This window comes from Choristoneura fumiferana, chromosome 14, assembly GCF_025370935.1.
Source record: "Choristoneura fumiferana chromosome 14, NRCan_CFum_1, whole genome shotgun sequence".
Lineage (NCBI taxonomy): Eukaryota > Metazoa > Arthropoda > Insecta > Lepidoptera > Tortricidae > Choristoneura > Choristoneura fumiferana.
In genome coordinates this window covers 15066239-15081154 of record NC_133485.1, presented here as the reverse complement: position 1 = coordinate 15081154, position 14916 = coordinate 15066239, and the positions used below count along the sequence as shown (strand labels likewise).

The following is a 14916-nucleotide window of genomic DNA, read 5'->3' as shown; positions in this document are numbered from 1 at the left end:
GCTCGAAAATCGAAACTTGTGAATTTTTATTTTGCTTATTATACAAAACGTACACACCCAATATCATATTTTCTCAAGTTTTTCGCGATTCCCAAGGTCAAAGAATCGAATTGCTTTAAATTTTTAGAGAAATAATGCGTTGTTTGGGAGAAACGTGTCAAAATGGTGTTGTAGAGCGCCATCCTGCTCTATCTCTCGTTTTTTTTCCGTTCTGGCAGTTCACTTTTATATTATGCAAGATAGATAGTACCATCCACGAAGACGCGTGATTTTGTCAAAATTAGACATAAATGACATTGTACTTGTTGTTGTTGTTGTTGTTGTTTCTTTAAAAAAAATATGGCTCTGTCCATCGGAGGACAATTTTGCCAGTGTCTAGTAGTTTTTGCCGTTGTACGGTAAAAAAATTCTAGAAAACGAAATATGAGAGGTAATGGTTGATGAACGATGACAGCGCGAATCGAAGTGAAGATGATGTGAAGTAAAGTGCGACATTGTACTTAATAAGAACAACGGCACGCGTCATCGTGAATGGCACTATCTATATTCCTATTTTCATTTGTTTCGCTAGCTTTTAATAGTTGGGTGAATCAACTTTTAAGTGTTGTTCTGTCCCGTAACTCGGATCACATCAGTGTTACATTTTAAGTGTTGTTCTGTCCCGTAACTCGGATCACATCAGTGTTACATTTTAAGTGTTGTTCTGTCCCGTAACTCGGATCACATCAGTGTAACATTTTAAGTGTTGTTCTGTCCTGTAACTCGGATCACATCAGTGTTACATTTTAAGTGTTGTTCTGTCCTGTAACTCGGATCACATCAGTGTAACATTTTAAGTGTTGTTTTGTCCCGTAACTTGGATCACATCAGTGTTACATTTTAAGTGTTGTTCTGTCCCGTAACTCGGATCACATCAGTGTAACATTTTAAGTGTTGTTCTGTCCCGTAACTCGGATCACATCAGTGTTACATTTTAAGTGTTGTTCTGTCCCGTAACTTGGATCACATCAGTGTTACATTTTAAGTGTTGTTCTGTCCCGTAACTCGGATCACATCAGTGTAACATTTTAAGTGTTGTTCTGTCCCGTAACTCGGATCACATCAGTGTTACATTTTAAGTGTTGTTCTGTCCCGTAACTCGGATCACATCAGTGTAACATTTTAAGTGTTGTTTTGTCCCGTAACTCGGATCACATCAGTGTTACATTTTCTTAGAAAAATGTTTGCAATGAGATGAGCCATAAAGGAATTGCCTTAAAATAAAAACTGTTACAACTCCTTTAGTGGATTTTTACCCCATCCATACTTACGAGTAATATTATAAATGTGAAAGTGTGTATGTTTGTGCGTTTGTCCGTCTTTCACGTCGAAACGGAGCGACGGATTGACGTGATTCTTGGCAATAGAGATAGTTTATGGGCAGAGTGACATAGGCTACTTTTTATCCCGGAAAAATGCACAGTTCCCGAGGGAACAGCGTGCGATAACCGGCTTCCACGCGGACGAAGCCGCGGGCAAAAGTTAGTAAAATCATACGTTTTAATAAGTATTATAATTCAGGCGAGAGTTATCATGGAAAAAGCTAACATAAAAAGTGGAAATTGTACTTATAATGTTTGTTTTGAATAAATTATTTTCTGCCAAGTCTTTAGCAGCGCATTTTTCTTGGCAATGATGGTATTTCCGACAGCGCTGCGTCGCGCCGGTTAGTTAAAATTAAGTCAGATGTAAAAAAAGCTATTTGCAGAATTCCTTTTTTTTCTTGCGTGGTTTGGGTAGCGGGTAAGGCTTCGATTTAAATAGGTCTGCCCCACCCTGACTCTGACCTATAAGATACCTAACCAAACTCAAAGGGGTAAGACCGCGGGTATAGTTTGCTAGTTACATATTATTTTAGACTGCTGCCCCACCCTGAGCCCCGGCTGGATACGCTGATGGTACCGTCCCTCTAACTCTCGTATCAAATAGTATAAGTGTCAGAGAAACGGAACGATACAGACTTGTACAGCCCCGCTGACCACTTGTTATTTTTCAGCTGGGAATCAAATCCATATTCAGTAGAGTTACGTCTGAAATTTATATGCTGGCGTCTAATGAACGGCTGTATGTGTCCACGGCAGTGCAGAAAGCCTTCATAGTGGTGGATGAGACGGGCACAGAGGCTGCTGCCAGCACTGGTTAGTAATAAAAAACATTAGATCCGTATATTGTATTTCGGTCCAATTTATGAAAAGTGTAAACAAAGACGCCATTTATCCGACCCACAGACATTCAATGATGTGAGAACCTATTGCAAAATAATTAATCTGTTCAGTAAATCGATTTATTTATTAATTGAATAGATCAAAGTATTTTTGTCTATTTTATTATTTACAATACTTGATTTCATTCTAAAGACTATTTGTTCAATTATAAAAGCAGTAACTATTTTTTAATTTTAAGGAAAGTAAATAAAAATCGCTTATTCATCCGCTCATTAATTGATTTTTAAAATGTCAAATTTTCCACCATCTCTAGGTAGGTACGCTAATCTATGCTACTACAGATTATACACATGTTTCAATCAAGAAATAACGTCAGATTTTGACGAACATTTTTCAAATGAAAAATAAATATTGAAATCAAGTATCAAGTGAATTTTAATGAAAAAAGTGATTAGACATCTATTTAAAAGACACGAATTATAGATAAATGTGTTATTGATTCGATCCAGTGAGTGTTTGTACAAGAATTTTGATGGAATCGGTTTGTTTACACTTTTAATCAATTGGATAGGCATAACGTATAACCGATCCACGGTCTCCACTCTACAGTGTTGCCACCTCAGATATTTTTTTACCCTAAAACGCTACCCGAAATTACCCTAAATTAGGTACTTTTTTAAAGTAGAAAGTAAGCAAATAAATGCAATTTATTAATAAACTAATAGCTAAACTACTACACCGTTTCGAAACATTCTTGGAATGCATAATAATCTTGGCTTCTATGTCATCTGCAGTAATGGTTTTCTTGATCTCTCACAAATACCCTAAATAATTTTTTACCGTAAAAAATACCGAAAACGTGTAAAAAAATCCCTAAATTTAGGGTAAAATACCAGTCACTGCCAGGACACTGCCAGTCGAGAACTTTTCGGCCCAACTGCCCCAACAGCCATCTGTTCTCCTTGCTATATGGCCTGCTTATTGCCACTTCAGCGAGCTAATTCGCTTAGCTATGTTGGTGTCCGTTCTTCTACGTATCTCCTCATTCCTGCATCACATCCATGTCTAACTATTTTAGGGTTCCTTATCCAAAGGGTAAAAACAGAAACCCTACTACTAAGACTTCGCTGTCCGTCCGTCTATCCGTCTGTCACCAGGCTGTATCTCATGAACCTTGATAGCTAGCTTGAAAGTTGAAATTTTCACAAATTATGTATTTCTGTTGCCGCTATAACAAGAAATACTAAAAACAGCATAAAATAAATATTTAAGGGAGGGCTCCCATACAACAAACGTGATTTTCTTACCGTTTTTGCTTGATAGGTAGACGCTTGAAATATTCATAAAATATTTAGTCGTATACTTATTCACTTTAAAAATGAATAATTTAATTCCTTGGTGTTACAAGTTTATATAAGCTAATATGACGATATCTTTTCTTTCAGCAATTATGAAAAGAGTTATTAAACGAGCTAAATCTAACCCCGTTTTTAACGCCGACCGCCCTTTCCTGTATCTTCTGACTGCGCGCAACATTCTTCTCTTCATTGGCGTGTACGAAGGGAGGGAATACGCCCAAGCTACTTACACATGAAGCATGGTCATTAGCCGGAAGCCACTGTCGTACAAATACGTCTTCCTTATAACACAATAGCGACAACTGGCCACTAGCACTTGTTCGCAACTCTCGCAATGTCGTCATCCAAATCCAGGGGGCAAATTTTTTTTTCATGTTTTTTTCATGTCATGTTTGAGAAAAAAAAAATAAAGCGGCATTACACTGAGTCGTTCACATATCGCGGTCACCTAATGCGGTCGCCGAACTTGTTTCAAACTACTAGCTAACAAACGTCGTCTTCACTACCGTGTTTTTTACACTTTTGCGATCGTACGCAGCATGCGACGAACGACTTAGTGTAATTGCCGCTTAAAGCGGTTAATGCCTAAGCCACAAATTTGACGACATTGGCAGACTTTATAATTTTAAATTATTTAATTAATTAATTTTAAAGTTGCCACGCCCCAACAGGGCATCATTTTTTATAATTTTTGTAAAAGGTGTTGCAATAAATAAATACTGAATACTAATCTCCAAAGTTAGTGTCCAGATGCAGATGTTACAAGCACAAGTATATTTATGTTGCATTGCCTATAATTTTTAATAGGCGCTTATTTCTGCGTATGGCATAAACTTACCTGTAGTAGGAAGGTACTAGGTATTTCTTAGTCGTCCCGTGTTCTAAATCCAGACGTTGCAGTATTACTTTCAACCAAAAATGACTAAAGCGTAGGCACTTGCGCTACCATTCGCCCACCATCACTTTTTACCCTCATCCATATACTTACTATACCGTGTGACTAAAAGAGATTCCGAAGCCTCGGGAGTGGACATAATTCCGCTCATGAATCTGAGCCATCCGCCTTGAAATTCTTCTAGGAAAACTGCAAGTCTGCAACAATATGCCATACGAGCTTTAGGGCCGCCATACACGGACTGCTTTAAGCAGTCAGTGCCAACAGCTTCAAGCGGTCGCCGTTGGGTGATCTGTAGTTTCCATACAAAATTGACAATCGCAATACACGAACCGCTCAAGCAGTTGCAACTGCTTCGGGCGGTTGGCTGCGCGGTGAAATCTCATCATGCGGTCATGCAGTCGCGACTGCAAGAGCGGTCCGTGTATGTTGATCACTCGGTTACTGCTCGAGCAGTCCGTGTATGGCGGCCCTTAGATGTGTAATGTAGTCAAGAGGTATATACATGTATTGTGTAAAGTATCCGGGGCAGTAAAGAGTAAATTAAAAAATAAAATAATTGACAGCTTGACAGATGCGTTCTGAAACCTTGATGTCCATTGAATATGAACTTAAGTTTTTGGTTTGAACCTAAGTAGAATCATTCACGATGACGCGTGCCGTGGTTCTTATTAGAATATTGGTAATGTCTAATTTTGACAAAATCACACGTCTTCGTGAATGGCACTAGGTAAAATGTAGTCACAAATTGACCTAAGATAATGCCATCTTTTAAAACGTTTAGTCAAGTTTTAGTATTTGACCGTGTCAGATCTAGGCCATCATACGAACACGAACCAAACACGAATCGAACAGTTGGTTTATTTGATAGACAGACTGACAGTTGACAGTTTCTCAATAACTCCGGGCCAGGGTGTAATACAAGTATATAATTTGTAAATAGAAAAAGATTCTTTATCTGTAATGGAATCATAATTATCATTACTTAACCAGATATTACAGCACTCATGTAATTTTGTATCGCCAGTTTTGATATGTTTACTCTTATTAAACAGTAAAATCGATGTAGTTTATTTGATCAACAGACTTGTGAATAAATATTGCAAATACAGTATTCCCCGTTCACGGTGACGTTATTATTATACGTAATTGTGAAAACGTGTATTACCTCAACATTTGAGTCACAGTCTGAAGTAGATACTGTAGACTTCTAGAGTCACACTAATATGAGGTTAGAAAATCGTTCCACTGATTGTAATGAAGTAATAAAAATGAGACAAGTGTTTAATTTAATTGTGAAAATGTGGGATACATTGAAGCTGTTTTGGTCCAAAACGAATCGGTGGCATAGAGGTTTGTATATGTTTTATAAATGGTTTTATAGCTGAAAAAATCTAAATCTTAATCTAAATCTTGTTTTGCTTATATAACGCTGAACTTGCCATTTCTATGTTCATTTCATTTTTATATCTGCACACCAATCTAACAAGAGAAAGTAACATGCACAGGCAAACTTATCCCTCAATATTTATAACACATAATAATTAATTAATTATCTTTAACACTTTCAGTGTTCTTCATATTTCTAATAGTGCAGTTCCGTTTCATCCCTGGTGGGCAGCTGGGCTTCCAATGTAACGATCCAGCGCTATCCTACCCATTCACCGGAGACACTATTAATATGAAGTGGCTCTTTGGCACAACCTTACTTGTACCTCTTGCTATGGTAAGTTTAAAAACAGTAATTGACCATATTTTTGACGCCATCTTTGTCTAGCAGTAAAGGCCTTACAAAGTTAGGAGCTGTTTCACTGAACACATCATCATCATCATCATCATGTCAGCCGAAAGGCGTCCACTGCTGGACATAGGCCTCCCCCAGGGCTCTCCACTCAGACCGGTCTTGTGCTCTCCGCATCCACCGCGATCCCGCGATCTCAACCAAGTTGTCGCTCCATCTTGTTGGAGGCCTACCGACAGCTCGTCTCCCGGTCCGCAGACGCCATTCGAGAACCTTCTGTCCCCATCGGCCATCAGTCCTGCGAGCAGTGATGACATATAGATCTGAGACGTGGGCGCTAACGATGGGCCTCATGAGAAAACTGAACACATAAGCAAAGAAAATTCAGAATTACAAAACCCTTGCACTATGGGCTCCGACAAAGAGTTAGCCTAGTATTCAGTGAGAGAATCCTGTCACTGCTGCCAGCATCATTGGCTAAGGGGACTATTTTAAATAAATTGTTTTAGTTTTAGTTTTTTTTATGTAATTTTAGTTTAGGATAATTGTATGTAAAAAGATAATTTAATTCGCCACTATGGGTTATTGAAATGAAACCTGATTAAGCTTGACAGTCCCATGCACTTTTTCAAACAACTGGCCTTTCAGGCCATTAGTGACCATTACTATTAGCATGTGTTTTTTTAATAAAATTATGTCATTGACCATCACTGTAAAAAAATCATAACATTATTGCTAATCATGTTGATAAGATTGATAACAATTATAATAATTACTTATGTAAAGATCGTAAACTTTGTTGGTAAAGATAAAAAGCATGAATCTATGTTTTAACATTGTTCATAGATACTATAGATTAAATTAATGAGACCAAAATTAATGAAACCATACCATAACGAAATGAAAATGTGATTGGTTTTTGGAGTCTTTTTGTTTTTTTTTTATTTCAACTCCAAATTCGTTACTTTTACGGGTATCCCGTGAAACCATATCAAAAATACAAAGCAGCGCTGGTCTCTTTTTTCAGATTTTTCTGTGCATCCATGTCTCAATTTATATTTACGAAATGAAAATGGGCAATAAAGAACTTTACTGTATAACAATAAGGATAAATTAGTGGATATTAATACTATTTGCTTTTATTTTTTACTAGCAGTTGCCTGCAACTCCATCCGCGAACAATCGTTTATCATTATCCCCGGGGGAACTACCTACTTATACAATTTGCTAGAATAAAACTATTCAATCTCCTTCATTGGCTGTTAAGGTATAAAAACCAAATTCTTTCCATAAAAAAAATATGGGGGAGGCCTATGTCCTACGTCTGATAATTTTGATGATGATACCAAATTTCATCTACATTGGTTCAGACATTATTTAATGATTGAGCAATAAACATCTGGCCAAACTTTCTCATTTATAATATTAAATTAATAGGATACAAATGGCACTTTGCTATAATTTATTTATTTTCTATTTCAGTTATTATTAGTTGAAAGAATGTACCATAGGAATGAAAAACCAACGGATAACTCCAAGTCTAGAGCTCTCATATGGTACAGAGAGTATTTATTCGGTCTCCTGATAAACCTGACATTGGTACAGACCCTCAAGTTGATTGTTGGGTCACCAAGGCCACATTTCTTTGACACTTGTCAACCGGAAGAAGCTCTGAACTGTCACGAGTAAGTATTTTAGTTTAATGTCATTGAATAGCCTTATAAACTTATGACAATGAATACTAACTAAGAAGAGACACTCACCTCCCCCGGCCAAAAGATCGTCGCCTGCGACGAGGCAGTCAACGAGGAAGCCATACCGCGCTTGCGTCACACGGTTGTCAGTACTCACTCACTGCGTGCGCGTCTTGTAAATTTGTCTCTAATATTAAATTATACTTTGTTAGATGCGAAACTTGTGTAAGTAATTGCTCACGAGAATAAAAATGTTACACTCATTCAACAAATAAGAATAACCTAACCACTTTCAACGACGTCATCCTTATACAAACCCATCTCATCATCATTATAGCTACAAAATTGAGTGACGGCGAGCGGCGCGATGGCGGCTAGCGACGGCCCTATACGTAGTTAACGCACACATTTGGCGCGTGTTCAGACGTTATGTTGTTTATGTAGTACTAGCAGGCTAAGGCGTGGTGCTGTAGCAACTCGATTCCCACCGGGTCACCTGAAGTTTTACTGAATACCAACCAAAATTTTTTTTTATACAAAATTTGGCTTGCGTTTATATGATAGGGGGAGAAACGAGCAGGCGGGTCACCTGATGGAAAGCAATCACCGCCTCCATACATCCATAGCATAAGCTGAGTTACGGACGCGTTGCCGGCTCATTGAGAAATGAGTAGGCTCGTTTTTTAAAGATCCCAAAGTTGTACCGGTCCGGAAATACTGGCGCTACAAGCTGATTCCAAATTTTCACCGCGCGTCGCAAAAAGTTTCACAACTACAATGTGGACTAACATCGAGCACGCTTGCCAAATAAATGCCTTATCACGTCAGCCGAGACATGTCCACTGCTGGACATAGGCTTATGGACAGGTTTTGCACCAGAAATTACTCGGATCGAGGATCCTCCCCTCTTTGAGCCGACCCGGCCCAAATCCCGCACAAAACGCTTAGCATCCGTTCCCCAGCAGTCCGCCGTTTCCACCGCCAAGGGGACGAATATATATCATCATCATCATCTTGTCAGCCGATAAACGTCCACTGCTGGACATAGGCCTCTCCACTCAGACCGGTCTTGTGCTTTCCGCATCCACCGCGATCCCGCGATCTTAACCAGGTCGTCACTCCATCTTGTTGGAGGCCTACCGAGAGCTCCTCTTCCGGCCTAATAGATACTATTCACCCCAGATTTGAAGACCCAGATTGTAGCGATCAGGGAACACAGACGCAAGAAGTTAGTATCGTTTCGTCTAAGAAAGCAGCTGGTCTAAGTAGCAAGAAAGCAGCTAGTCTAAGTAGCAACTGGTCTAAGCACTGGTCTAAGCAGCAAGTGGTCTAAGACCACCTGTTTTTGCCGAAAACTTGAAAAAACATAGGTAGGTTAGGTTAGAGTTGCATCAAGGCGCGAAGCACCTCAAACACGCGGAATAGGACCTCCGCAAGGCGGAGCTCCGTCGGCTTTGAGTCAAAGAATTTTAGATCACTTGATACTTAGACAAGGTGCTACTTCGACCATTTGCTTCTTAGACCACTTGATCCTTAGACCAATTGCTAATTTGCTACGTAGGCCAGCTACTTTTTAGACGAAATGATACTAACCCAAGCAGGGCATTCCACTCTTCAGCTGTCCGGATAATAATAGACGAGCGAAAACGCTTCATGCGATTTTTAGCAAAATAGTACAGTGTCTTAAGGGCGGTAAATAAGTAATTACGAACGAGAGTCTATTAGAAGCCCGAAGTCGAAGACTGAGGGCTTTAATGAGTCGATGTTCGTAATTATAGTACCGCCCGTGCGACATACAGTGTTTTTAAAAACATCACATTTGCGAGTAAAATTTTATATTTCTTAAAGAAAATATATAATTGTTCCAAATATTGGCGATACCATAGGCTGCGCTCTTGGCAGCGCTACATGCCCTACCCTCCCTCAGCATGTGCCTGAGCCGCGTGTGCATGTGGTCCTGCTGCTACACCATGCGCAGCAGCGCGCACAGCACCATCAGTACGGGCACGGACTCATTGACTGACCTTGGGCTTCATGACATGAAAATGTGTACGCGCACTGACTCATTTACCGACCACGGGTTTCATGACAAGCACATTAAGGTCGAGGGTTTTATTTGGGGGGTTGCAACCAAGGTAGCATTCATGTTTTGACACTGTTTACGAGCAAGTGTGATGAAAAGTATATTGTTATCTTCATTTACGTTGCAGTTGCATAAAGAACACCTATACAAAATGAATGTCTCTAAAATCATCGAAAGATTCGGAATTTTACTTGTATTGTATCCTATATATTAGTATACATTAATTATGTTCATTAGGTACAAAACAATGTTTTAGGCGTTATAGATATCGCGTGTTATAGACTAGACAATTTTATGAATTACATTTAAATACGGGTTTTGTTCCGCGTACCTTGATTGTAGAGTAGCTCGATATTTCGGCACAGTTGTATGCGCCATGATCACGAGACGACACCAACAACTACAACTGGCATGCAACTGTGCCGAAATATCGAGCTTCTCTAAAATCAAGGTATGCGGCACAAAACCCGAATTTAAATTATAAAATTGTGTTCATTACTTTCAGATCAGAATACGTGGCAAGCTACACTTGCACCAAAGCGCTCTGGCAGCACGAGTCTGACAAGAGTTTCCCTTCGGGGCATACGTCGCTCGCTGTACACGCAGGAATTTTTGTCGTGGTAAGTGAACAATATTTTACAATCATGAAATTTTCGTTATAAAACCCATACCACAGTGCTTTCATTCTAGCATGGTGCGGGTGACACTTAATGGACGTTTCGTTTTACTCAAAAAAAGTTGCTGCGGTCTAAATAAATGGAAGTATATTTCAGTTGTAGCCTGAATATGACTGACGTTAAATATTTAAACATAAAGAACTATTTTATATAAAACAAATTTAAGCTATCAGATTTTTATAATCAATTAATTAAATTCAACGCACAATTAAATGAAAAAACGTAATATGCATGAAACGTAACACCAGAAACACGTTTAGTGATGGGACCTAATGGATCTTGAGTTATATCGGTACTTATTAAGTGGTAAGTAAAGAATATTCTTGCAAACTCCGTTTAGCCTTACTTAAGTGGCAAATAATATTCCAACCTAGAATTTCACTAATATTCTCAATAAAATTAGCGTAATAATCTGATTAATGATGACATTAATTATGATTAAGATTTTAAATTATTAGTTTTATCGACTCAAGTTTCGACACTTTGACTCTCTAGTCTTGTGATATTGACAGCTGTCACCCGCACCATGCTACAATGAAAGTACTGTATTCAGTCAGATATTAGTGAGTAGAAAATGAGGTGTCTTATGAAGACTGAACATAAAACTACCGTGAGACACAACTAAACCCGAATAACTCACGTTTTAAGCCGAGTTTAACTCTACATGTTTCGGGTTAATTCTTAGCCCTTCCTCTAGAAGCAACGGGACTCGGCGGCTGCTGTAACACGCGTACTGCACCCCACCGCTCTGCTCGCGCGACTACCCGATGAATTTAATACCGGCGCACAACTACCCACGTTTTCATCGTAATTTTTGTTATTAATACACTTCTATGGTTAACTATATGTGCCAACACATCTAGCCATCTCCTTGCACCTCTTCTCTAACAACATTAACTTGCTCTTTTCCAGTACTATCTTCACCAACGTGCTAAACAAAGCAGCGCCAGTAGGGTAATACTGAGCATACAGTCAGTGTGCCTGGTCGCCGCGCTGTACTGTTGTATATCGCGGATGACGGACCACCGCCACCACTGGTGGGACGTGCTGGCCGGGGCCACCGTGGCCGCACCCATAATATGGTTCACTGTGAGTTTCACCCACTTTTTACTAGAGTTAATTTCTGTTTTTGGTCAAGATACTAACATCATCATCATCATCATCCCAGCCTATATACGTCCCACTGCAGGGCACAGGCCTCCTCTCGGAATGAGAGGGCTTGCGCAGTAGTTCCCACGCGCGGGCCCAGTGCGGATTGGGAACTTCACACACACCGTTGAATTGCTTCGCAGGTTTGTTGTGAAGGTTTCCTCACGATATTTTCCTTCACCGTAAAGCTCGTGGTAAGATACTAACATATATTTAAGTAATTATTGAAAGTTAAACGTATACTAAATAAATGTATAAATTATTAAAAAAGAACTAGTCGCGTCCGACTGATCTCCTCGCCTCGCGCGTGAAATTCACACAAAAAAACCATTATTAATCGAAAGAACGTGTTTTCCCGGTGATACGACCAACTCGACCAAGCTAAATCGATTGTTTGCCCCCGAAAACCTACACACAGCAAATTTCATCGAAATCGCTAAATCATTATAAAGTCAATGATTAAATAGATATGTATACAAAAAATACTTGTTTAAGACATAAGATATGGTTCAAGGTATCTAGTGCCAGTAGTAGATACTGATTAATACTGAGCATAGGTATATACCTACAGCATACTGCAAGAAAAAAAAACTTGTAATAAAAAGCTTACATACGTAAAGGTAAGTAATGATATCTATATATAGTTCTAATGTCCTTGTTTTTTACAGCTCCTGTCTCTTTGCAAAAACTTCAAATGCTTTGAGAGCGGGGATTGTGAAGAACCTGGCCAAGTCAAAAACTCCACAAACCACAAAGAAACCTGTGACATCAGAGGTTAACACGCAAAGATTTTGCGAGATATTTTATTTAGTTTGTTCTATTTATGTTAAGCATAGATTATTTACCTAATGACATTCTTCGGTGAAGGATATCAGTTTTTTTAGGTGTGAGTAGTGAGAAGACGATGTAAAAGCTTTTATTTAGCTTGCCGTGTTTGTTGTTGTTGGGTCAAATCGTGCAAGTTCATTTTGACCCACTTCCAGTGGTCGGAATGAGTTGGAATTTGGTAAGTATTCAAAAAAAGGTTATATTGTTTTTTTTTTAAACGGACTTATTTCCATAAATTGACACAATAGATATAAAATATTTCTTTAATCTTCTGAAATAATGACAAATGTGTATTATTTTTGTTAAATTCTTTATTATTATGTGGATGTTAATTTTTCTCGCTATCCGTGAAACACTAAAAATAACGTAAACATCAGCCGGAAGACGTTCACTGTTGAACAAAGGCCTCCCCTTAGAACGCCACAATGAACGACAACTTGCTATTAGGAACCCCTGAATGCCGGAATCTTTGCGATGTCGTTAGACCTAGAGGGAGGCCTGCCAACGCTACGTCTTTCATTTGATGGACGCCTCACGTGTTATGCAAATTATATAACCATCGGCCATGAAATACTCTTAGAATTGAACTATTATTTAAGTGTAATCTAAAATTACGGAGCTTTAAATTAAGCAGTTTTAAGTAATAAATACGGAGCTTTGGTATAGCAGCCGGCCTAGGGGCGGCAGCGGCCTAGGGGCGGCAGATTTCAAAAAAATATTATTTTAGAAAATTACATAGGGCGGCGGATATAAAGTGGCCTACACTCATAAAAAACATAAATCCGTAGCTGAAATGAAGTATTTTTTTACTGAGGTGTAAAATAAGTGTTTCAACGGTTGAAAGGAAAAAACTACCAAGCATGTGAAAGAGACTAGAAAAAATGTCTTACCGACATAAGGAATGCTCTATAGACATAAGCGGGCTGGCGTAAATTGGTATGTCGCTTAGTAACTTTTCCTTTCGAGCGTCCGTTAGTAAATTTTACAAATACATTCCGTTTCTCATTCCTGGGCATTTTAAAAAAGTGTACCTTTTTAAAAAATTTGGAAAAATATGGTTTTTCCTACTCAGAATCAAAAGCACAATCGATACTGAGTTTTTTAAAAAATCCCAAAAAAAAAAATATGCGTGACCAAATTGACTCATATTTTTTTCGATCAAATTGTTCATTCTGAGTAAAAAAATGTATTTTTTTTTTTTTAAAACGCCCTCCTTAGTTTGTAGTCACATTTAGTATTCACGAGTTATTTAAGTTAATTTAATAAGACAATCGTGTAAGTGTTCGTGACTACAGGGCCCAGTTTCTCAAAGCATATTAGCACAAAACAGATAGGTACAAAAATCAATCTACATACAAGGTGCGCTCGAGCAACGCACACAGACACTGCTCACGGACACGATATCTCGGACCGGTTGGGACCAGTGCGAGCGCGAGTGCCATCCGCTTGAGACACGCGTCTGTGAACTTTTTTGTGCAATAATGGGGAATGCGAATTTATTACACTTTAAAATATAATTATCGTGCATTTCGCCAATGTCCAAATCGCCGCAAGATATTTTCTGTGACAAATTTGTAATAATTTATAACAATGAAATTAACATTGACATATTTTAGTTATAATTAATTAATATTTCTTTTCTTCCCGTTTCATTCTCAACAATAAATCAAACTTACCACAATAGTTTTTTGTGCATAAGCCATAGTTGACAACCCTAGAACGACCGCCGAGCGAGTGAATAGTGAAGTAAACTCCAATTCAATAGAATCCTGTAGACACTTCCAGCCTACTAAAATAAACACCGGGCTGCCTAAGGATTTGTGATGTGACTATTATTCTTTTTGATCCCTTTTAGATGATAATTGCAACAACAGGGACATATATAATCAAGTGTGCCCACGATAGGGTGTCTTAAATATGTATAAAATTGACAGATTCTATTGAATTGTACTTTACATACATGAGATTGACTTCTGTACCTATCTGTTTTGTGATATTACTAGTATTATGATATTAATGTTTTGTTTGATTTTTTATTTAATTTAAGAGACAAAACACAATATTAGACTTCTAAGCTGCGAGAAATAGGGCTCTGGTGTGTAGCTTTGCTGCGAAACAAGGCCATTTACCTAGTCGCAATTTCTAATAGTGAGATTACTGTTAAAGTATACTATTTATAATTATATATTTATGGTCTAAGATCCCTAACCTACCTGAGTCATTCTTCTCCCTGGGGAATACTAATTATTGTCTATTATAATCCCAGTGGAGAAATTCCTTCAAGCAA

At 38.4% G+C, this 14916-nt stretch overlaps 2 protein-coding genes and 1 long non-coding RNA gene across 3 annotated transcripts in view; 2 read left to right on the top strand and 1 right to left on the bottom strand.

The window, feature by feature from the left end:
• The window catches only part of LOC141435296 (uncharacterized), a 45590-nt gene extending 31842 nt beyond the window's left edge, over positions 1-13748 (bottom strand). The window contains exon 1 of the long non-coding RNA XR_012452129.1: positions 13304-13748. This is a non-coding gene — a long non-coding RNA (uncharacterized lncRNA). The remainder of the gene's footprint in view (positions 1-13303) is intronic.
• LOC141435277 (serpin B7-like) lies at positions 2033-4221 on the top strand. The gene is made up of 2 exons (XM_074097969.1): positions 2033-2177; positions 3650-4221. Exons 1-2 carry the CDS (start codon positions 2081-2083, stop codon positions 3796-3798), a joined length of 246 nt encoding a protein of 81 aa, XP_073954070.1. The 5' UTR covers positions 2033-2080; the 3' UTR covers positions 3799-4221.
• LOC141435276 (phospholipid phosphatase 1-like) lies at positions 4284-13246 on the top strand. The gene is made up of 6 exons (XM_074097968.1): positions 4284-5810; positions 6029-6183; positions 7681-7883; positions 10481-10595; positions 11565-11741; positions 12470-13246. Exons 1-6 carry the CDS (start codon positions 5684-5686, stop codon positions 12578-12580), a joined length of 888 nt encoding a protein of 295 aa, XP_073954069.1. The 5' UTR covers positions 4284-5683; the 3' UTR covers positions 12581-13246.
• Positions 13749-14916: the final 1168 nt, after the last annotated feature.